The 23,851-nt window shown below is 49.6% G+C and overlaps 1 protein-coding gene across 1 annotated transcript in view; it reads right to left on the bottom strand.

Annotated features, from left to right (window-relative positions):
* LOC149337640 (ATP-binding cassette sub-family C member 3-like) overlaps positions 1–23,851 on the bottom strand; it is a 245,206-nt gene that overhangs the window by 94,736 nt on the left and 126,619 nt on the right. The window contains exons 13-14 of the mRNA XM_089553472.1: positions 9,614–9,707; positions 86–288 (exon numbers count right to left, since the gene is read on the bottom strand). Of these exons, the coding sequence (XP_089409598.1) occupies positions 86–288; positions 9,614–9,707 (297 nt within the window). The remainder of the gene's footprint in view (positions 1–85; positions 289–9,613; positions 9,708–23,851) is intronic.

Raw genomic sequence — 23,851 nt, 5'->3', positions numbered from 1 at the left:
GCCACTTTACAACAGGTTGAGAGCGCCTACAAGCGGAATTGTCGCAGTTTGTGGTCTGGTCAGTTTTCCTTCACCGGGTACCCACCGTGCATGCGACGTGTCCTTCGTCGAGGTGCATATCACCCAGAATGGCGGCGAGCAGCGAGGACTTGCCGCTTCCAACGAAACCTACGACGCCGATAAGGGAGCCTGGCTCGACGTCGAGGCTGATGTTGACCAGTTGCGCTTCCGCCTTACCATCGACTGCCAGAGGCCAAGTAAAAGTGCATTTTCTCATTGTCACGGTACCTGCGAGTTAATTAAATAAACACCAGGCTATTGTGAAATTCAAGTGCATAATTTTGATGTCTTTCTTAGAGCGAGTAGCATGAAATGCGATCGAAGCTTTGCAGTTATGTGCACTGTATGCGGAGCTACTCATGAATCTTCAGTCCTGTCTGGTGTTTTGGCTGCCTAATGAAAAAGGAACAGTTCTTGTTTCCCCTTCGTTTCCGGCTGTGCTTTCCGCTGTAAAATCAAATGAAGTGGGTACTGGATAAAAAGTGTGTGTGTGTGTGTGTGTGTGTGTGCGTGCGTGTGTGTGTGTGTTTGCGTGCGTGCGTGCGAGCGTGTGTGTTTGTGTGCGCGTGCGCATGCGTGTGTGTGTGCGCGCGCGCGCGCGTGTGTGTGTGTGTGTGTGCGTGTGCGTGTGCGTGTGCGTGTGCGTGTGCGTGCGTGCGTGTGTGTGTGTGTGTGTGTGTGTGTGTGTGTGTGTGTGTGTGTGTGTGTGTTGGGTTTTGTAACGCATAAGGAGCTGAGGCTATCACGCGCCAGACACGGGGTTGGTAAGATCTCACTGCTGTGCTGGCGCACTAGTTCTTAAAAAATAGCATTTTCTGATGACTCTTCTCTCTTTTAAGATTAGAACTACTCACGATGAGTTTATAATTGCACCCTTCTAAAGGCAAGCCAGGATGGAAAGTGATGTGATTGTAAAAAACTAGGAAATACTTTTTCTTAGTCTTTCTAGTTTTCTGCATAAAAACAAAAGGTGATTTAATGTGACGACTTAGCCACTTTTGCCCCACCACGGTGGTTTAGCGGTTGCGGCGCTCGGCTGCTAGCCCGAAATACGTGGGTTTGATACTGGGCGCGGCGGCCGAATTTCGATGGAGGCGAAATTCTAGAGGCCCGTGCACTGTGCGATGTCCGTGCACGGTAAAGAACCCCAGGTGGTCGAAATTTTCGGAGCCCTTCACTACGGCGTCCCTCATAGGAAGAGTTGTTTTGGGACGTTAAAACACAATAGACCAAACTTAGCCACTTTTGTGAATAGGATTTCTTGTTTCATGAGTCTGAAGTTGTGTGTGAGATGCGAATGAAGGCGACATATGAGTGAAGGCGACATAAGAGCACATCAATAACGCGTTCTTCGTGTTGACACCATTTCCATTCGCCAAGGATCGGCTTTACCAGGTGCAGTTTGTTCTTGATATCATCATGCGAAGTTGGCTGCCATTTCTTTGTTAGTTTCCTGGTAAAAAAAATATACGCATTTCATCTCACGCGCTGCTTACTTTTTCAGAATTTACAGCTGACTGGAATTCTCATGCGGAAAAAGAACATCGATTGTGACGAGGGAAAAAGTAGTATTGGCTGAACGACAACAATGAGAGCAGAAGCCTTCTACGGTTCCTTCACGAAAATACCTTACATGATTTCCTGTAATATACAGTGGACCCAAATTATGTCTTTATGATAAGTGTGCGAAAAAAAATCTTCTAGATGGGACAGCGTTCTGTCCGGGACGGAGGCAAGCAGGATTGCCTCAAACTTGGAAACGTTTTCTTCTGCGAGCTTTACTCTTGAAAGGAAAAAAGCACGGCGACAGCGATCACGACACGAGCAATCATAGTCTTTATAAGGAGTCACCGTCGCAGGCTCGGAATGCAGTGGACAACGCAGCCAACCACCGCATATGTGGCTAGCCATTATAGCGATCGTCTTTATGGATCAGTTTTTTCTTCAGCAATCAGTGAAACAAGAAAGGAAGAGGTTTGGATTCAAGTATAGGTTCTCGAAAGCTTTCTGCATGCAGCGCGCCTTTCCTTTCCTCTTTATTTCAAGCCTTCTGTCGAGGCTTTGAACCGCGTCTATGTCGTGCGACTGATATTTCCTCACCTGGCGAAGTTTCAATGACTGAATGTGTCCAAATGCAATAAAAAGGTGCATCTAGGAATGGACAGGACATGCGCTGCCAATCAACCGCAGTGAACTAGATGCTCTAACTTCGAAGAGTTACCCCAGAACCCGTCTGCCGGCTTGTTGTGTGAACCGTGTGGTTCTTCGCATGCTGACAGCAGCCTACATATATATTTGATTTGTTCATAGAAACAAAGGTACCCGTGGAGTATTGCAGGCCTGTCGTATTGTAAGGACCGGTTATAAATGAGTTAGATAACAGATCTTTACTTGTGCCCGCCGCGGTGGCTGGGTGGTTACGGCGCTCGGCTGCTGGCCCGAAAGACGCGACTTCGATCCCGGCCGCGGCGGCTGAATTTTGATGGAGGCGAAATTCTTGAGGCTCGATGTCAGTGCACGTTAAAAAACCCCAGGTGGTCAAAATTTGCGGAGCCCTTCTCTACGACGTCCCTCATAGCCTGAGCCGCTTCGGGACGTTAAACCCTAATAAACCAAATCTGCTCTTTACTTGTGCACAAAGGGGAATTGTCGTTGCACTTAAGGAGCTTGTTATAGTGAGCGTACAATGACGTGGTTTTCAGTCCGTAGGTTTTCGCGTACTTTGAATAGAACACGATTACAAAAATGACCATTGACCCACCTCTTCATTCGTGTTTTAGTTTTATCGTAGTATTGTCGCAAGAACTGCAAAATGTGACACACTGCGAAAATACTGCGTCTTTCGCATATCTTTACGTTGTTAGCAGGGATACCAGTCATCAGTATAGCGGGATGTGTCCCATAAACAGCTCGCGTTGCAAAAAAGAAGAGGTATGTATGTCTTCACATGGCAAGTAGTGTTCACATGGCAAGTCCTAGGCATATTCTTCGTTAAGTAGCTATTTTAGGGCGCTCAGCGTGCCCACAGAATTTCAGGTCTTGATTGTGTAGATGCAAACAAGGCACGGTGGTAGCATTGCCGGTAGGGAAAATCCCAGGGGGAAATATTTCTGCGGTATCATCCACTCTGTCGCGCTAACCTGTTACCCATGAAAATTCATTACCAACAACCCCAGCAATAAGTTTTACTTAGCAGAATCCACCTAAGGAATGAAGAACAGTGGAGCAGAAAGGAGAGGCAAGCAAAACGGGGAGGACTCACGGTTGAGTGTTCTCTTGCATAACATCGAATTCTTATCCGCGTCGGCCCTGCTTCCTTTTTAAATATGGTTCACCGTTTCCTTTCGATGTGATTGTGAAGATAACAACCAACATTTTTATCTAGCTATTTCACCCGATGAGGTCTACGGAGGGCGGAGAATACTGAACGCAGATAGCAAAACGAGCTACGATCCAGGATTTGAAGGAATGTGTGCGTTTTGTTCGTGTTCGGTTCTGGCATTTCGGTTCACTCTTCCTTTTTGTACACCGCCAGTTGTTACAGCATGATTAACCCCTGACCTCATTATCTCGACGACATACGTTAAAATGAAGCAACATAACAGGTGACGGTGAGGGCGCGTTACCAGACATGCAAAAAAGTCGGAAAGAGAGAGGTGACGGTTGCGAACTCGCTGCTTAGTGTCCGAGCAGCTCTACTCCTCCGAATGGCTGGCGAACGGCCGCAGAGGCTGCGAGGCGTTAGCTCACATCCGTTAGTCGGGGTTTGCAAGCCTTACGCCGGAGCGAAGTCACCTTGGGCAGGCAATGGTGCTTCACGAAACCTCAACACAGTAAAATGATCATGGACAAATAGCAGTGGAAGGAAACCTTAGAGTACGATACGGTGTTCTTGTGTGGAATCCCAGACTGTGTTCGCTACTGAATGCGACGAAATTGTGTTCGCAACGACGACGAAATCGAATAAACTCATTGTATTCCTCGCACAGAAAACTGTACACTGCACCTTTTCCCGAGAGTACGTTATCTCTTAACATGCTTTCGTGCGCATCTTCCTTACAAATACAACTTGCCTTGAAACTCGTCATATTGATTTAACTACCCTTCAGTTTTGTTCAGAACCACATGCTGGTGTGCCAGGCGCAGAAGGTGCCAAATCTTATCATGAAACGAATTTTAGTAAGCTTTCTTTACGTATCCTTACTTCAGCGCGTTTGGCTCTTTAAGGTAGCAAATAGGCGACTAATTTTAAGGTAGAAAGTGAGATTTATTTGGCATTTGCAGAGGCCTTGGAAGATAACTGGTTCTGTGCCCATCTGAAACGAGCCGCGAGTCAAGGCACAAAAGATGTAGTGAAAGAAGGAAGGAACTGTTTCTTTCGAACGTAACCTTCTTTGCTCTTATCGCTAGCTTTTTCATTTTTTCTCTTAACGGAACATCTTTTTTGAAATAGTACTATTCGTTTTTCGTTTGCTTGTTTCTTACTATTCCTTTTATCCAAAAAATGTCGGTGACTGGCTATGCTGCATGACTTTCTTGTGGATTCTTGTGATGATGTTTCACCTTGAGGGGCTATTTTGTGATCAATTCCATTGGCTTTTTTCTTTTTTCTTTCATTGTTAAAATAACACTGCTCCTCGACCCCCATTTCTATTGCCAAATGAAAGGGGTCCAGGGCTTTGTCATGATCTCAATGTGCTGCTCTTCCTACGGGCCCCTGTGATCATGTACGACGTAACACTCGAATAAAGAATATTATTATTATTAGAAAGAAAGACGCCAAAATGGAGGACATGGGATAAATTTCGACTACCTGCTGTTTCTTAACGTGCGCTGACAAAGCACAACGTGTGATCTCAGTGCAAGTTACAAAACATCAGGCGGCCGCGAGCAAGGAATGACCCTCGTCTGGTCCTTTACTAAAGTCAGGGCTTACTAATGGCGGAACATCAAAAGAAAAAAGTGAAAAAGCAATATTACGAATACGGCACTGCATCCTTCAATGTCTGCCCTGCATCTTCCTTCATTGGTGAAGCTTTAGAAGATGCTATAATGTAAAGTAGTGAGAGAAATTTCCAGATATACGAAAGGTCCTTTTTTATGCGTTATCGTTAAGAGGCCCATGAAGGCGAAAACTGTCCGGCGACGTCGGCGTCTGGCGTCAGTTTGGTACCTGCATCTGCTAGGTGGCGTTTCGGGAGATTTGGTTAACTCCACCTGCTTCCGGTAAACCGTAGACCTCTCCCCTCCCCCTCTCCACATGTAGGCCAGAGGTGAGAGACTCATGACGAAGACTAAAAAAACTAAAATAACTATGAAGAAAACGACTCAGATACCAGGAGGCCTAGGTGGGAAAAAAAAGGACGGGACACTTAAGCTCCACTTTAAGATGGTAGGTTTGGTTGGTTTATTGGGGTTTCACGTCCCAAAGCGACTCAGGCTATGAGAGTATGACATGATAGCATAATGGGTTGATTCCTATGTATGCAGGAGGCCATTCTCTACTTTACACTACATAGCTCCCTGGGGGTCCTCATACCCGTCGTGGCGCCGGGATGCAGCGGTTAAGCGATGCGTCACTACATTGCGATGGCAGGTGTTGTCAGCGGGGTGACTTATGCGACCCAGGTTGCTATTCCCGAGCGAAAAATTATTAATTTAAATGCCACCTCCTCACGTGAACTAAGTGGCCAACCTGCCTCCCAGGTTGCTCCCTGGGCAGCACCTGCCAGACTCATGCTCGTGATTTTTCGCTCCCAGCGCCGACGCCAGACTTTCTGGGTGACGTGGACCTGAGCGCTATCGCGTTAATATGCAGCTTCCCGAAGAAAAACATGTGCAAAAATGAGGCTTGCGCGAGCTATTGTTTATGACGTAGTTCGGGAAAAATCCCTAGGTCACAAGTCCCAGCGGTAGCCGGTTTGAAACAATCGCCTGCCAGTGCAGTGTCGCATCACTTAACCAGTGCGACATTGCTCCGCTAGTGGCATTAGGACTCACCACGATCTAACAATGTCACACATTTTGCGTAGTCTCAACAAGTAAAATGGGAATTGAATTATACTTGCAATAATTGGAATAGAATTGGAAATGTAATAGATTGCCGAATGAAGCAAGAGCGCCATAGCATTTCCTCAGCTTCAATCCAAACGATCGACACTATATGTGTTACCAGTTCCTCAGTGCTCCCAGTCCCACCAGATATCGAGTCTCTGTGCTGCTGCAAAGTATACTTAGAAAACTCATCATTGATAAGAGGGGCTGTTTGCCGTCACCCTGGTTCTAATATTGATCTATTACGCACTCTGAGCAGCTTATTACATGATCCCATAACTTCTTGAAACTTTATTATTATGGCCGATTTTAACCAACCTAACGTTGACTGGTCTTCTACGACAGCGAGCGCACATGACAGTGAGCGCACAATATTGTTACGAGGAAGACGAAGCTGGCAGTGACGCGGGACGGAGCGCTCGCGCTAGGCCAGCGGCCATTAAATCATCTCTTATCCATCGTTCATCACGCCTCATTCTTCGGCTGGCCGCCACGTTACATTTGGTGTGAGGTGCTGGGGTCCCTTCATCGCCATCCTGGTCCCGGAGCTTCGGCGTCCTGCGCCTGCCGTGGACGTCGGCAGTGAGTACCTGGTCCGCCGCATGGCCGTGCGCCAGCCCGACCGACCTCAACTGACCTCGTCGCTCACCCCAGCCCCGTCCCCCGCCCGGACCACAAGACACGACGACCCAAGACCCGACCGACCCAAGACCCGACCGACTCAAGACCCTCCCACACATGAGGCCACCGCCCGCCTGCCCCTGCCGTCCGGTGCGTCCACGGACCTCGGCCGTCAGCTCCTGGCACCCTACGGCCCGGATGCTTCGTGGACCGGGGCTCATTCACCTATCATCTCATACAGCGCGGCGACCAGCACTTCATCACCTTGCCACTTGTTTTCTGCAATGCACGCCATCGCTAAATCGCGCATCCCTTTGTCCACGTCTTCAGTTGACAATCAGGACGATCGCTCGGTGGCCCCGGGAAGTGTGCCGAAGACGACGAAGCTGGCAGTGGCACGGGACGGAGCGCTCGCGCTTGGCCAGCGGCTATTAAATCATCTCTTGCTCATGGTTCATCACGCCTCATTATTCGGCTGGCCGCCACGTTACAATATCGTTTTGTCTACTACACATTTCTGATTTTAACCGCGCAGATGACTTCGCAGCAACTGCCATTTTATGTGATTTCCTTCACGACTTTGTGAAAATAAGTTCCACTCGTGATGTCAATATTTTAAGAACTTTCTTTGAAAATCTTGTCAAAATATCTATCAATCCTTTCATCTCTTAAAAAGACGAAGAATGACACTGCCATTACATGGATGACTAGATGTATTGCATTCATCACTCATTGTCTCTACGCCGATCAAAACGTTCTGGCGGCCCTGTGCGGATCAATCAGTTTATTAGCGCCAAAGAGGTGCTTTGTATTAAAGTGAACGCCACAAAAGATTTTCCTTGCAAGGTTAGTCGGCCCAAATTAATGGAAATTAATCCTCGCAAATTCTCTCTGGCTACACTTCGGATATATTGATAATAAATGATGTCGCAGTGTGCGAATCACTAATAATATCTTCTGTTTTTATCGAATACTTCCATTTAGTTTTCGCGACAAACAGTTCGGTAATTCCAGCTTGTAATCTCAATCACATTCTTCAATTTCCGATGTGTCAGTGTCCACAGAAGGTGTGCTCAATATGCTATTAAACTTAGAAACCAGAAATCGTGTGGTACTGACAACCTCCCTGCTGAATTTCTCGTTCGCTACTCTCTTTGGTTCAGCAGGTACCGTGCAGTTACCTTTAAGAAATCCCTAATAACTGGCAGCCTTCCTTCCTCGAGGGAACTCGCTAGGGTTCTCGCTCTACTGAAATCTGGCGATGTGCATTTATTATCCAATTACAGGCAATTTTCCTTACCAACAAAATCATGTTACATTCTAGTGCACGGCAGCTTTAAACATATAATAAAATTCTTTGAAACCAATAACAGACTGAGTGTTTTTCAGCACCGGTTTCTTCGTGGCTTCAGTACTGTAACCCAACTGACAGAATTAATACACAGGTGGCCATGTTGATGCTGTATTTATTGATCCCGCAACGGCCTTTCATGGAGTTTCACATCCGAAACTAATGCTCAAGCTGTCCGCTATACTAAAAAAACTCGCCCCTGGTGAACTGGATATTGGACTTGCTTTCCCAGCGCTTCCAGTACGTACGCTTCAACTTTACTAACTCATCGTCAGTTAATGTTTCATCTTGGGTTCCCAATGGTTTTTTACTCTCTCCTCTTCTGTTCCTCGTGTACAATAATGGTTTGGTTTGGTTTATGGGGTTTAACGTCCCAAAGCGACTAAGGCTATGAGAGACGCCGTAGTGGAGGGCTGCGGACATTTCGACCACCTGTAAAATAATGATCTGCACTTCACGCTTGAGTAAAGATACGCATTTATGACTATGAATGTGTTTTATATCGAAGCATTATGCCACCAACTGATCATGTTATCATTAAGAATTCATTCGCTGATTTATGAAGTTGATCCAAGACGGGGTAAATGAATATAAACTTTTCTAAGATCATCTGTATGTCATTTTCACAACATCCGTACCCTTCTTTCTTCACATAATTCTACAGTGCTTTCAATTTACAGAGTGTGTGCGTACAGATATCTCAGTCTTCTGCTAACGCACGACAAGACGTGGTTAAAACGCAATAAAGTCATCTGCAATAAGACCCTTAAATGACTGGGGTGCTTGGACTGCACCTTTAGCGCTGCTCTTCAAGCAACCCATCTTTTAACGCATATAGGCTCATTCGCCCTATCCTTGTATATCCTTATGTTATTTGGAATCCGTAAACGAAGTGTGAGATCAACCAAACTAGAAACTATGCAAAAGAAGGCTGTGAGCTATGTTTGCAGAGATCAGTCATGGATTCTTCTCCGTCCACTTTTTATCTGAAATTAGGCCTCAGTACTCTGACCACATGTCGTCGTCATGAACGCTTCAAATTCATGTACACATTATTTAAATCACCTCGGTTTTCGTCGCTAGATAATTATTTGATGCGTGCACTAACTTCTTTGAGTACAGCTTTTTTTCATGCCATTCAACTCTGAAATTCTTTAGTGGGCAACATCCGTTCATTATGATCAAAATAATTCTTGCGAGCCTGTTCTCAATGAAGTATGATTGCTTTCTTTATTTATTTGCATTGTTCTTTGCATTGCTGTTTCATTTTATTTTACCCCACTCATTCAATAGCCTCGCGGAGGCTACAGTATGAGTAACTAAATAAAACTGAATAATTATTTTCCTCTCTCTTCTACAAGAGGGCTATGGTTGCTTTGTGGTCAATATGTGGCACAAGCACGCCTCAAACAAGAACGAAGGCTTGAGATGCTGCTTACGTGGTGCGCTCTACGGAAGACTGCAGTGTTATAATTCAATAAAAAAAAAGAGCTTTAGGTGAGCTGCAAGTAGACTGCTGCTGGTTACCGTTTTTCCTAGGAATAAGCGTATGGGAAATGTTCCTTTTCGGATGTTCTTCAGCCGTGCAGAAATCAGCGATTCTTTTCAAAGCCAGCGAGCCCTGAAAAAGAACAAAGCAGGGCATTTGGTTATAGTGAAGTAAATCTAAGTGTGCGCTCTTACGAGCAGATGCCCAATGTACTTTCATTAGCCGCAAAGGTGGCAGTGGAAAAATGTCAAAAACGTTTTACATTTTGTTGAGATTATGCAGCCCCTATAACATTCCTAATGTGAGAAACGTACTCGGCGCTTTTTTCCCGCACTGCTTGCTGTTTGCCTTTACGGTGCACAGTTCAAGAAAGTTCGAGTGAACTTTTTGTCTTATTTAGTACAATTTATACCTTGGAGTTTATGTGAAGTTCACATCTAAGAAAACTACGTTTTATTGGTTGCAGACTGCACTTAAAAGTTTAAGATGATAAAGCAAAGTCAAAAGCTGCCGTTGAACCATAGTACTTGTACATAACTAGAGTCAATAGGAATCAATGTACGAAGAAAACACTGAGGTCATTCCTGATATCAGGTTTGATATAGTGATTTAGCCTCTTCTTAGCAGCCTGTCTTATAAGTGTGCTTTAGAGATATTGGAAAGAAGTTTTTCGCTTAGATAAGGTCTCGCTACAGCGTTTGTTATCTTAAGAAAGAAAGGAGGCAGTTCCTGCCTAGCTGCTGGTAGCTATGTCGGTAACGCGCTAAATAGCAATGACAACGCGCCTCAGTGCAGTAACGTTCGCATCAACGAATGTAAGTAATTAGACACGAGACACTTGAAGGTCTTTCTCATCTTTATTTAAGGGGATAGATATTTTAGTTTTCGTTCAGAAGACCGCTCAAAACAGCAGCGAAGACGCTGGTTACGGATAACAAGTCAGCGCTACGCCAGAAATGTTTCTGGTTAATTTGTTTGCGCCATGTTTACGCCACCTGCGCCGCCAATGATCAGGCTGCAGTGACTGCACAGTTGCTGTGGTGGCAGGCTACAGCCAAGGTGCGGAAAAAGTCCCACGATTTCTCTTGCCATAAGTTATGGACACTGCAGTGATGCACCGTGGTGGTGGCATCGCGATTGTTACGAAGGTCTATATTGATCTAAGAGGATTCTGGTGTGGGCTAGTTGGTTCATGCTTAATAAACAGATTCACAACAGCGCTACGGAACGAGGGCAGAAGAAACACGAAAAACACAGGACAGCGCCCGTCCTGTGTTTTTCGTGTTTCTTCTGTCCTCGTTCCGTAGCGCTGTTGTGAATCTGTCTATATTGATGTTACCATCTATGAAAAAGTAGCTACACATGAAGGCCTGATTGTGAAAATTGGCCTTTTCGGAGTAATAATTTTTCTGTGACAGTATATCGCCCTCCGGACGCTGATGATTTTTTTCAAGGCTCGTTTATACGATCACCTCCAATGATTAGCCGGAAAAATTGTTCCGATGACAGGGGATTTTAACATGCCATCGATTCAGTGGAGCTCCTTGAATTATGGCTTTTACAGATCAGCAGATGTGGTACTAGATGTACTGTTCCATCTGAATTTGGAACAGTTTGCGTGAAGTTTTGTATTTAGTTTACGACTATAGTGGAACCCAGATTATAAATACCTAGTTTGGTTGACGACCCGCGATTACAGGAAGAATTAGCGTAGTCCTTTAGTGCACAGTTTCTGGAGGCAACTCACCGCAAGTATACAGGATACGAAAAGTTGCATGAGGCCCCTGGAGTAGAAGAGACTTGTAGCTTTCATAATTGGTAGATGAGTCGTTTCAAGTATTTCGCGGTAATAGCTAACGTGGGGATGTGTGCGCATAGCCATGCAATTTCGCCCCTGTTGTAATGATACTGTGACGGTGTGACGGTGTTAAATACTGTGACGATGTGAAACAGCGCTTCGCGCGTTCAAGAAATGGGACCACCGAAGCTAATTGGACTCGCTTCGTGTCGCTTCACAGTGCGTAAAGCACTGCGAAAATCAGTCGTGCCTTCGACTGCGATAGTGTTGAAAGCCCCGTTACCTCCAACCCCCCCCCCGCCCCCCCCCCCCCCCCAAAAAAAAAAACGGCATCCATGTTGTCAGCATTTTGAGCGATTAACAGGATGGCATTGAGTGGCCCAGGCACTAACTCAAGATAAGAAACCTAGATGGGCAACATAGGACACGTAACCTCGCGGCGTCATCACAAACTGCCCACCGTGGCAGGTGGCAGTTAAATATTGATTGGCCGCTCTGGAAGAAACACTTGGACCACACAAGGCATACCGCTGGCAGCCGCTGTCATTGCAGGGCAGTGGTGCATTGCTTAACCACCGCACCGGGCGAGGTATGAGGACTCCCAGGGAGGAATGTAGAGTAGGGAATGACCTCCTGCATATATGGGAATATACCGACTACGCAGTCACGTCATACCCTAAAAGCAAGGCTTAAGTGTCGCGGGAACCTCAACGCGATGATTCGGACGGCGGCTAAAAAAACGCTAGGACTCCCTGCCAAAGCGTCCACTGAGCGCTTGCTCCAACTTGGTGTCCACAACTCGGCGGAGGAGCTGATTGAGGCCCATAGAACAAACCAAACTGCCAGGCTGTCGGTGTCCAGCGCCGGCAGACAAGTCCTTCGGGACCTCAATCTCGCGCTGCTCCCCACCACTGAACGCAGAGTCGACATCCCGGAGGCATGGAAAAATATTTTGTCGGTTAAGACGCTCCCCAAAAACATGAATTAGGAGTATAATCAGGGAAGGTGTGATGCCAGGGCAAAATTTATTCAAAATTATTACGGAAATAAGGCAGGCTACGTGGATGCAGCGGGTCCAACCGAGGAGGGCATCTGCACCATTGCGGTGGTGCACGAGGGAAAGCAGGTGAACGGGCTCTCGGTAAAAAGTAGCGACGCGCTAATGTTGGAGGAAGTGGCGATTGCACTGGCCGCCACCCACATCGACGCAGCGTACATAATGTCGGACTCGCAGCAGGCCTGCCGAAATTACGTGCGGGGTAGGATAGCGCCGCTCGCCCGCAGAATAATATTGGCATTTGAGAACAATTCGAATTCGGCTATGAGTAAAGAACAGATAGTATGGGTGCCCGGTCACCAGGGGGTTGAGGGAAACGAGGCCGCTCTCGCGGCTGCCTGAGCGTTCCTTCCCCCAGGTTCCACTCAACCCCCCCCCCCCCCCTTATGCCGCGGCAATCATACCGATTCCGCTAATCTCTTACGCGGATATCACAAATAATTTACGCCTCAACAGGAAGGTACTCCCAGGACCCGCCAAGGGTCTCGACAGAAGCGAGGAGAGCTCCAAACCTGAGACGGCTCCAAACCGGGTCTTTCTTAAATCCCGCCGTACTAAAACACGTGGACCCGACTTTCACGGGCAGGTGCAAAGTTCTACGGGCAGTATGCTGACTTATACCACATGGTGGGGGCCTGCCAGTTAAATACAAATATATCAGTTATAAATCAGCCAAGTAGGGAGTGCTGGGAGGCGGCCCTGTCCAGCTCGGACCTGGAGGCCCAGCCGGCCGCGTGTTCGCCAAATGCAGCCGGTACAGCCAGCGATGACAGCGCCGCCCACCGGCAGGTAGCAGCCACATTAAGGCTGGTTATAAATATTCATTCAGAACGACGGCTTGACATCGCTGCTATGGCGCAGTGGATTAGAGGCACGTGTTGCGTATGGAAGGTCGGTATGGTATGAAGCGTATGGTATGGAAGCTTCCCTTCCCAATTCAATACAATGCTACAATAAATGTTTTCTCGTCCTCCTCCTCGCCATCAGTTTTTTATTCTGAGCTTGGGTTATTATTTCCATGATATCTCCCCGTGGTTGTTGTTGCGACTGAAAGAAGAATGAAAAGGAAACTGCACGGGCCTGCCGACTGGCTTGAGCTAAGCCCCAACCGCCTCCACGTGCAGATAAAAGAGAGTTGAAAGATATGAGAGGAAAGAGTGAAAGAACAAACACGTGTCGGAACAACCGCGTCCGCCGAAACGAATACGTCGACTGTAACAAATGCGCCCCAGCTCTGGAACGCACAACTCTAGAAAAATGGCACATGTGATTTGGGGGGTGCTATCAGCGCGCGTAGCGAGCGGACGCATAGGACATCGGCTCCGGCGATTTTAGACCGTAGCGGCGAACCAACGCGTTCAATCCCAGCAATTTTGGACTTTACAGAACCAAGAAGTCATCCGGCACGTAGGGAGACCACTCCCAAAACGGTGTGCCGATTTGTCAACATTTCGGAGCATTTTTCCTCACATCCATCATAGCACTACAGTGGTGGTGGTGGTGAAAACATTTATTAAGAATAAACAGGTGGTATGTTTGGATCAGCCCGTAAGGGACCGATCCTTACCAATACTAGGTGGAGGTCTTTAGAATCGGACCCCAGTGGCGGTTGCCGCCGCCCGGGCGCGCTGCAATTCGTGGCAGCCGAGCAGGGTCGCCTCCCAGTCCTCCCGGGTTGGGTTGGGGATGGGGGGAATAGCGGGGTTGGAGGGGCAGGCCCACACCATGTGATAGGTGTCAGACGACACTGCACTGCAGTGTGGGCAGCTGCCGCTAAAGGAGGCGTGAAAATGCTTTAGTGCTGCCGGACACAGCAATGTATTGGTGAGAAGGCGGAGAAAGCCGCTCATCCGCCTTCTTAAGGCCTTTACATGGGCTAGGGCAAAGGCGATGACAATTTTGATGATATGTTGTAATATCTTTGAATGTATAGACCGGATTAAAATGAGGTTCCTGATCGGATGGGGAGGAGAAAACAGCCCGGTGAGAGAGCGCGCGGGCGGCTGCGTCTGCTGCCTCGTTTCCTGCCAACCCCTGATGAGCAGGGGCCCATATAAGGTAATGGTGTGCGGGATCCGTATCGCGTATGCAATTTTGGTAGATTCGATAGGCTAGGAAGGGAGTGCAGCTTTGTTCGACGTTCCAGTAAAGATTTTGATAGATCTTCTTGTTTGTTACTTCAATGAAGGTTCTCAAATCCTTCCTCTAGTTAATTCGGCGTGGAGGAAGACCAGGAGGCATTCTTGCAGATGATGACAGATATAAGGAGCATATATTTACAACATACACGTACAAGGCGTAAGACTGGGAACAGCATAAATTAATGTACAAGACGAAAAACAAACTTTGCGCTACTTTACTCTTCTATCTAGCACGTTAGAGCTTAAGAAGCAGAATGTTATATGCTAAGCATGGAGCCCCAGCTCAGGCTGCATGGTCTCCATTCCTTCACTTCGGTTTTTATGACCGTAACAAACAAAGAAACGGGGCGGTGATTTTCAGTGGCCCGCCCCAAACATCAATTCTCCAATCATTGACCTACCCCGTGGGTTGAGCTCAGCCTCAAACCCAGGGTCTCGCTAAGAAAACAAAAATAAAGAACAAATACAACACTACTCTCTCGTCGGTAAGAGCATGCACATCCTCTCCCGTTGGGGCTCTCCTCCGACCTGTCCCAAGCACACCGCCGCCCCCCTCTCCACTCGCACTGCAAGTCAAGTTCTTGGTACAGATGCGTACCAGCCGTCATCAGTGCGTGTCATATGCAAACAATAGATGAGAGAGAAGCCGGTACGGCACAGACGGTGGGGCGCTCGGACAAGAGTGATCGATGAGCGGGCGGATAAAAAGTGAGGAATGGATGTCGTTCCCCACGTCGCCAAAAAACGCTCTAATCGTCCTTTCCTGGGCTCTCTTTGTCGGCTCGGCAAACCAGCTACGAAAGGGTTCCTGTTCTCCCCCACAAACTGATAGAGACACCGTGAAGATAGCAGTGCGTCTAAAGACCAACTCCCTACTGCACTGTGCTTGGAGGGGCTTTCGTCCATAATAGACACTTTTAGTTGGACGTACGCAGTGAGCTTGCGCACGCAACGACACCGCGGATAACGAATGCGCATGCGCAGAACGCAGCGTATATAGCCGCGCGTTGCGGACGCCCGCCCGCTATAAAGCATAGCGTAGCGTACGCAACGCGGGACGCTACGTGCTGCGTAGAGAACATGGTGGCGACCATCTCGCCCGCTTCAGACCGATTTCACTTCGCCGCTGCTTTCTTCAACGCGGTGGCTCGCTCTAAACTGTGCTGTTAGCTTTTATTTTGTCTACTCTCACTCACACGCCAAAATATTAGGGACAAATGTCCCTTGTTTTTCAGATAATGAGTCGGTTTTTGACCTTTTAAGCCTAACTAACGTTGTGTACGTTTATCGTCATAGCAACCGCACCTGTCGAATAATTGTTTTTAGTCATGTGCCTACATTTGCAGTTCATTAAACATTATACATTTTTTCCTCCATTAAAAACAGTAATATACTATTCATATTGTCAGAAAGTGAAAAATGTTGAGCCGAGTGCTACAGCGCTTTCAGTGTTTGCCACTAGATGGCGACACAACATAGCGCGCTACGCGACTGCTCTGCGGAGGTACGGCAACTATAAGTGTGCGGGGGTGTCCTTTACAGCGTACGGAACGTAGTGAGCGTTGCGTACGCAATGTCGCTACGTACGCAGCAACTAAAAGTGTCTAATGGACAGCCCCTACCGCTGGGGCAGCGCCCTGCACAGTGGTAGCTGGAAATGAGCGGTGACCTTTCAAGGCCGCTGTGGGCCATCGGGCGCCTTTCCGACGTTATAGCGTATGCATAAGGGGGGATAGGGGTGGGGGGCGCCCTGAAGGTAGCGGCGGTGCTGTCGTTCACAATGGACAGCCACTGCCGCGAGGGCAGCGCCCTACACAGTAGTTGGAGCTGGAAATGAGCAGCGGCCTTACAGTTCCGACAGGCCCCTCGCGAGTCGGTGATTAGCTATTTTGAATCGGAATGTGAGGCCGCGAGAGCAATCGCGACCTCTTCTGCTTGTGTTACAGTGCTGGCTCGGAAGTTTAGGCCGTTAACTGTGTTGCTGTTGTGAACTACCGCGGCCGTGTACCATTCCCCGTTGTGAGGGCCGGATGCATCCACGTAGTATACACCTGTTTTGTTGCCAGAATGTCGGGCTAGCGCTTCCGCTCGTGCCAGGCGCCGACCATTATGGTCCTCGTGTGACATGTTTGCTGGAAGAGGCCGCACGTGGAGGGCACGTCTCCACAGTTCTGGGATGCGAAACCTGTCTTCCATTGGAGGGTTGTGTTGGATATGGAGTCGAGCAAGAAGGCGGCGACCCGACTTCGTTAGCGATAAGTGCGTGTGCTGGTTTGTAAGGGGCGCCTCCCGGAGCTCCCGGAAGGTATGCACCACCCCTAGAGCGATAAGCCGGCTGTTTGAAGTAGTGAAGGGGAGGTCAAGGGCACGCTTAATAATTTTGCGAAGGATGACCTCAAGCGCATCCTCCTCTTGTTTGCGTAGGTGGAGATAAGGAGTCGAATAGAGAATTCGACTGGTTACAAAGGCGTTTGCCAGCGGCAAGGCATCCTTACTTCGTAACCCCCCGCGTTTGTTGGAAACCCGGCGGACCATGCGGCCCACCTGGCCCCCCACCTTACGGAGTTTGGCCAATGTAGTGTCTAGCCGCCTGTATTTGTGGATGTAGAGTCCTAGTACCCGTATCTCGTCACTTTCGCGTATGGCACCACTTTCAAGAGAAAGACGGTTGAACACCGGCGTTCAACGGCGGGGAGGCCGCTCCCGGCCAACATGGCAGGCGCAAACCAGCAACGCGGCTACGGCCCGGAAGGCATGGCATGGACAACAGTGCTGCAGACCAGCCGTAGCCAAGCCTGCAACGAAAATGTGATCTGGGCTTTTGAAAAAAGAGCCCAGAAACTCCAAGCCAGCGCGCAAGGGAAGGCCACGTCAGCTCACGGAGGCCACCATGCGCAACCCGACAAGGCATCCGATGCGCGCGCAGCAGGAGGCCGAAGGCAAGTCAAAGCTGCATGGGAACCCAAGTTTCTGTGCACATTTAGACCGGACGATGTGGTGTTAATCATCAAATCACTAAGGCAAGCTTCAAGACCTTCCAACACGGCGAGCTAGGACTAGCCCTATGACAGCGAGTCAGGGAGGCTGAAGCGGACACCTTTTATTTACTTCACAATACCCTCGGACCAAAACCTGATCAACGTGAGCACGTCGAGCATCCACGCGGCAGACAAACTGGTCGGGGACATTGCGATCCGATACCAAGCAGGAGCAGACCTTAATCTGCCCGGACACGTAAAACAAAGCGAAGAGAACGTGGTAGAATATGGCTAATCCGGAAAGCAAAAATTCCCTGCGACGAAAGAGGAAAAGCTGTCACGGAGAGAGCACCATCCTGGAGATCCGAAAGTTCGGAACTTCGAACAAAGCCAGAATCACCTTCGCAGGCAAGTACAAGCCCAGAGCTGTGCTGTACAAAGCGCAAGTCATACCGGCAGCAACGTGCCGCGACACCATACCAGCGTGTAACCTGTGCGGCATGGTGGAACATAGGCCAGATACCTGCCCGACACCGAGCCAAGAAAACTGCGTACTCTGCGGAACGCAAGCCCCGTTTGTGGTGGGGGGGGGGGGGGGGGGGACTCCTCGGGAGTGCAAACCAAATGTGCGTTATGTGGAAGCGAACACGCGACGAACTCAAAAGACTGCACATCGAAATTCCGCAGGAACGCGCAGTAGGAACCCTCCAATCAGAAGAAAAAGGATAGAAAGATGAAGAAAAAAAAATAAAAGACAAAGAAGTGAGGAAGCGGCATTCTCCCACCCCCTCCCCCTAGCAGGGAGTCGACTTCTGATCAACACAAGCAAAGGAGGAATTGGGCCAGCATAGTTCAGAACGGGAAGCAGCATGTGAGCGGGACCGCCTCTCCTCCTCTTCCTTCTCCTCCACTCAGACCTTCATCTCCACCCAAACCCAACACGGTGAAACCGAGCTACGGAACCAGAGAGCAGCGCTAAAAGCGCCGATCGAGGTGCCAACCAGCAAACTAGAAAGAGCGCTCGCTGAACCCCAGCCACTTCACCAAGAGGAGGCGATGGAAAGCGACGCGGAACCTAGTCTGGAAAAAAACCAGAAGCTATGATGAGAATGGCCCAGGAATCCATTCCCACCATAGTCTCACAACTGATAGTGAAAGCGATGACGGTTCGCAACTACGCTAACACGAGGAGACTCCGAATCCCCGAGCCTACAGGTTGCGTAGTGTGATCAGCGAGGACGAGGAGAACGAGCTGCCACAGCAATCTCCCTCCAGAATAACAACAGTCTCCAGGTACAACATGGTAGACAAACTAAACAGAATCCCATAACATTAACACAGTGGGCAGACGAGGAAAGGGGAATAAGGGGCTCGTTATAAGTATGAGAGAAGCCAACAGCCACAGAAACCAAGGGGCACAGGGGATTTTTAATTAATTTATTTATTTTGTGGTGTTGATGAATTTATATTACAGAATATGTTATCGCTTAAAGCTAATTGATTAGAAAAGCAGAAGAAAAAAGAAAAAAAAGTCGAGGCTTGAAATCGAGGACGAAGAGAGCCGACCTTAGGATGCACCTGTCTACGTACGAGCATATTTCGGCAGTAGTGGCCGTACAGGAACCTGCGGGAACGTGAGCCTCCCAAACTACAAAACGTTCCAACTCGACCCCCTAACATGCATCTTCGTGCACAAAAATTTCACCGCAAATTTGGTAGATCTGGAATCACAAACCAGCTTTTCGCCCGTGATGGTGACTCTCCTGCCAATAAAGGAGGATTCACCGCTCTACATCCTGAAGTGTACTGCCCACCTAAAGCAAAAAACGTAACCTTCTTCGCACTTCTGAGCAGAGCTATCAGGGAAGTGGGGCGAGACCCGCAACTAGTAATGGGGGATTTCCACGCGCAGAGCTCCTCATGGGGCTATCATAGAGAGGACATACGAGGACGGAAGCTAGCGGAGGCGGCGTCCGCGCTAGGCCTAACCCTGCACACCGACCCGGCGCTCCCCACGCGGGTAGGGAACTCGGCGCAGAGGAATACGTGTCCCGAATAAACCTTCACGAAAAACGCGAGGCGAGTGGAGTGGACGAATACAAAGGAAACCCTAGGTAGCAACCACTGCCTCATCAACATACCGATCCGTACAAAACCCCTTGCCAGACCGACGGGGCACAGTATGCTGCCGTTATGGACGAAATTCAGAAATTTGTTGCTGCCACTGAGAGAAGGATGAAAAGGAAATAGCACGGGCCTGCCAACTGGCTCCAGCTGAGCCACCACCGCTGCCACGTGCAGATAGAGAAGATTTAAAAGATCAGAGGAACGAGAAAAAAAAGACGCGCGTCGCAGCAACAACCGCGTCCGCCGAAGCGGATGGACGCTGGCTGAAAAATGGCTGTGGCTTAGCTTGGTTAAGCCCGGTAATTGCGAAAGCAATATCCGTAGCTACGCCATGGTTGAGCTGGTAGTGTAGCTGGTGGTGGTGCTTGTGGTTAGACTTGTGGTGATGCATCGGTTATACAATCCAATCCAATCCAATCCAATATGCTAATAAGGTAGCTACCGGCCTCGCTAAGCGACGGGCTTTAAGTATTTTAGTATTGCTTTCGCAACAAAAGATAAGCGGCCGTAGCCGCGATTCGTCATCACCTTCCCCCGAATTCAGAAAGGAATACGAGGTCAGCACCATTCAGGAGCAGGGATATAAAGCCTGGACCAAACAACTGCTGACCAACGTGCGTTCGACGGAGACGCAGGTAAAGCTCTGAGAGACGGTGACGGACGTGGACACCCACCTCCTCCACCTCTGGGCAGCCAGACGTCCTACATCAGAATACAGGTCGAAGAGCACGGACCTTTCTTGCTCGGAACGAGGGGGACTCCACAAGGCGCGGTGCTGTCCCCTCTGCTATTCAACATTGCCATGATGCGCCTACCCGCCCTGCTTGGTGCGGTCGAAGGGGTCCAGCACGCGCTATACGCCGACGACATCACCACCTGGGCTACGCAAGGACGCCTGGGGGATATGGAGACTAGCCTGCAAACGGCCGCCAGCATAGTGGATCGCTATGCTCGAGACTGTGGTCTGCAATGCTCCCCGCAGAAATCGGAATTCGTGCATTTACGTCCCTCGCGCACATGCTCGACCCAAATCAATCTCTCGTTGCAAAGCGGTCCCATTCGCGAATCCAAGGAAATCAGAGTCCTTGGACTCTTCATACACAACCAGCGACGCTGCGACACAACACTCGCCAAGCTCCGGCAGGTGGGTGGTGGTGGTGAAAACTTTTAATTTCTGAAATAGAGTTTGGGAGCCACAGAGTGGCCACGCTACATGGTCGGCGTCCCTAGTCCGGGACACCGCATGACAATGCCCCGTCTCTAGCCCGTTTCACCAGAGCCCTTTGGGACTCAAGCGAGGAGCAGTTGAGAAGGGCAGTCTCCCATGCCTCTCTGGAAGGGGTAGGGGAAGGGGGGAGGTGGGGATTTTGAGTACATGCCCACACCATGTGGAAGATATCACAGGTCTCCCCACAGTGTGGGCATCGCCCATCCGTGTTAGGATCGTAATGCTTTAAGATTGCAGGACAGAGTAGAGTACCTGTCTGCAGGCGCCTTAAAGTTCGCTCCTCCGTCTTACTCAGCCCCTTTGCAGGGGCCGGGAAAAGGCGGTGGATGTCGCTATAATGCGTTATAATTTCCTTGAATCGCAGCAGCGGCTGGTTAGTCTCCGAGCCAGAAGAGCTGGGATGAGGAGCCCGGTGAGTAAGCGCTCGGGCAGCCGCGTCAGCGGCCTCATTACCTCGTAAGCCCTGGTGGCCAGGAGCCCAAATGATTCTTTTGGGTGTTGGGGACCAGGTGGGCCGCATGGTCCGCCGGGTTTCCAACAAGCGCGGTGGGTTACGATGCAAAGACGCCTTGCGGCTGGCGAACGCATTCGTGACCAGTCGAATCTTGCATTCGACTCCCTACCTCCACCTGCGGAAACAGGAGGAGGATTCCCTCGAGGTCATCCTCCGCAAAATCATGAAACGAGCGCTGGACCTCCCAGTTTCTACCTCTACCAGCCGCCTTATGGCACTGGGGATGGTGAACACTTTTAGGGAGCTTCGGGAGGCCCACCTCAACAACCAATACACTCGTCTCACAAAGACAGGGTCGGGTCGCCGCCTTTTAGCCCGACTACACATCCAGCACACTCAATTCACAGAGGAGAGATGCCGCCTTCCCGTACACTGGAGACGCGCCCTCCACGTGCGGCCTCTCCCCACCAATATGTCCAAAGAGGATCATAATGGCAGGCGCCTGGCGCGGGCGGAAGCCTTGGACCGCCATTTTCGGAGCAAACCAGGAGTCTTCTACGTGGACGCGTCCGGCCGGGACTCTAGGGGATGGTACACGGCCGCGGTCGTCCACGAGGGTAAAACAGTAGACGCCCTTACTTTCAAGGCCCAGTCAGCAATTCACGCAGAAGAGGTTGCCATCGCTTTGGCAGCCTCTGACACCTCCTCCAAATACATAATCACCGACTCACGAGGGGCTTGTCGAAACGTCACGCAAGGGTGGGTTACTCCCCTAGCTTATCGTATTTACCAAATTGTAGCCGAGACTCGGATCCCGCGCACCGATCTATCGTTTGGGCTCCAGGTCACCAAGGCGTCCACGGAAATGAGGCAGCCGACGCCGCCGCCCGCGCGCTCTCTCTCCGGGCATTTCCCACGGGACCCGACGCCGACCAGGACTTCCATTTCAATCCGATTTACACTTTTAAGGAAATATGCGATTATTACAAATCCACGCACCAAACTCTTCCCACCCCATGCAAAGGGCTGGGGAAGGACAACGAGCGGGTACTCCTGCGCCTGCTCACCAACACGATGTTGTGCCCGGCAATTCTAAAGCATTTCGATCCTAAATTCGACGGGCGGTGCTCACACTGTGGGGAGGTGTCTGACACCTACCACATGGTGTGGGCCTGCCAGCAGAACCCATCCCTACCCCCTATCCCGAACCCCACCCGAGAGGACTGGGAGGCGACCCTGTCCGGTTGCTGCACCCTCGAGGCCCAAAGGGCCTTAACGCAGCGCGCCCGGGCTGCGGCAAACGCCAATGGTGTGCCTGACTAGGCATCCCACCTAGTGGTTGTAAGGGCGTGACCCTTCAGGTCACGACCCCCAACACCTCTCTCTATGATTAATAAATGTTTTCACCACCACCAGCCAGACGAAGCATGGTCAAAAGTTGGCGCAGACAGAATAACATCCGAAAGCTAAGAGCTCGTATTGCGGCGATCACTATTGACACGACGGTCCAATCGCCCGCGGCCCGCCCATCACGTGTAAATGCGTCAGCACATGGAGAGGCGCGCTGTTGGCCCGCGGCCTTGTCAGCGCGCTGACCAGGCCGCGGGCCAACAGCGCGCCTCTCTATGTGGTGACGCATGAACACGTAGTGCGTTGGCCGCGGGCGAACGGACCGTCGTTTTAATCGGCCTTAAAGAGGCGTCGGAATACGCGGCGCAACTCAGGGACGCGAACTGGGTAGACAGGTGCAACGCGGCCGCTAGACACATGTCTAGGAAAAACACGTGACGTCTCTTCCGGGCGCTCATAGATTCAAACCAGACGGCACTGAGACGCAGAAGCACCTGCAGAGACCGTTCGGTTGGGAAAAAAAATTAAGCAGTGGCTTACCTCTGGTTAAGCCTGGATATACAAGCGAAAAGCTTTAGTTACGCTTGGTATGACGTCACGGCTGTCGGAGTTTGCGCATAATGCACTGGGAGCACCACGATAACAGTGGAGGCGTTCGGCCGTTCGCACACTGCCTGTATAAAGGCGGAGGAGTAGCCGTAAATCGCCGCGGTTAAAAAGGCGCGCCTAGTGATACGGCGCTGTCCTAGAAGGGTGCTTTAGAGATATGTACTGTAGTGTTCATTCCTTTCGGGTGTACACCAAGATGCGAGAGACAGGCATTTTCTTTCCTTAAAACCGATTTTCATTTAATTTCATTTTCTTTAAGGCCCTTACGACGCGGTTCGGGAGTCCACCAAGGTATCTAAGAAACAGGCTTCCCTTCCTTTCTTTAAAACCAATTTTAAGGCGGAAGCCTTTAAAGTCTTATGGTTGTAAGCAGCAGTTGTCGACAAAAATGTCACGCTTTTCAATTGGTCGAAATGGTCGTGACGTCATATTGCGCGAATTTCAAACTAGTAACCATGCAACCAATTGAAGGGATTGTATAGTGATGCTCCAAGTGGGACTGAGCTTAGTTAATTGCTTAATTATCCAATTAGC

This window comes from Amblyomma mixtum, chromosome 7 (genome assembly GCF_055824585.1).
Source record: "Amblyomma mixtum isolate Tamu chromosome 7, ASM5582458v1, whole genome shotgun sequence".
Lineage (NCBI taxonomy): Eukaryota > Metazoa > Arthropoda > Arachnida > Ixodida > Ixodidae > Amblyomma > Amblyomma mixtum.
Note: the sequence above shows the minus strand (reverse complement) of the source record. Positions and strands in the feature narration are given on the sequence as shown.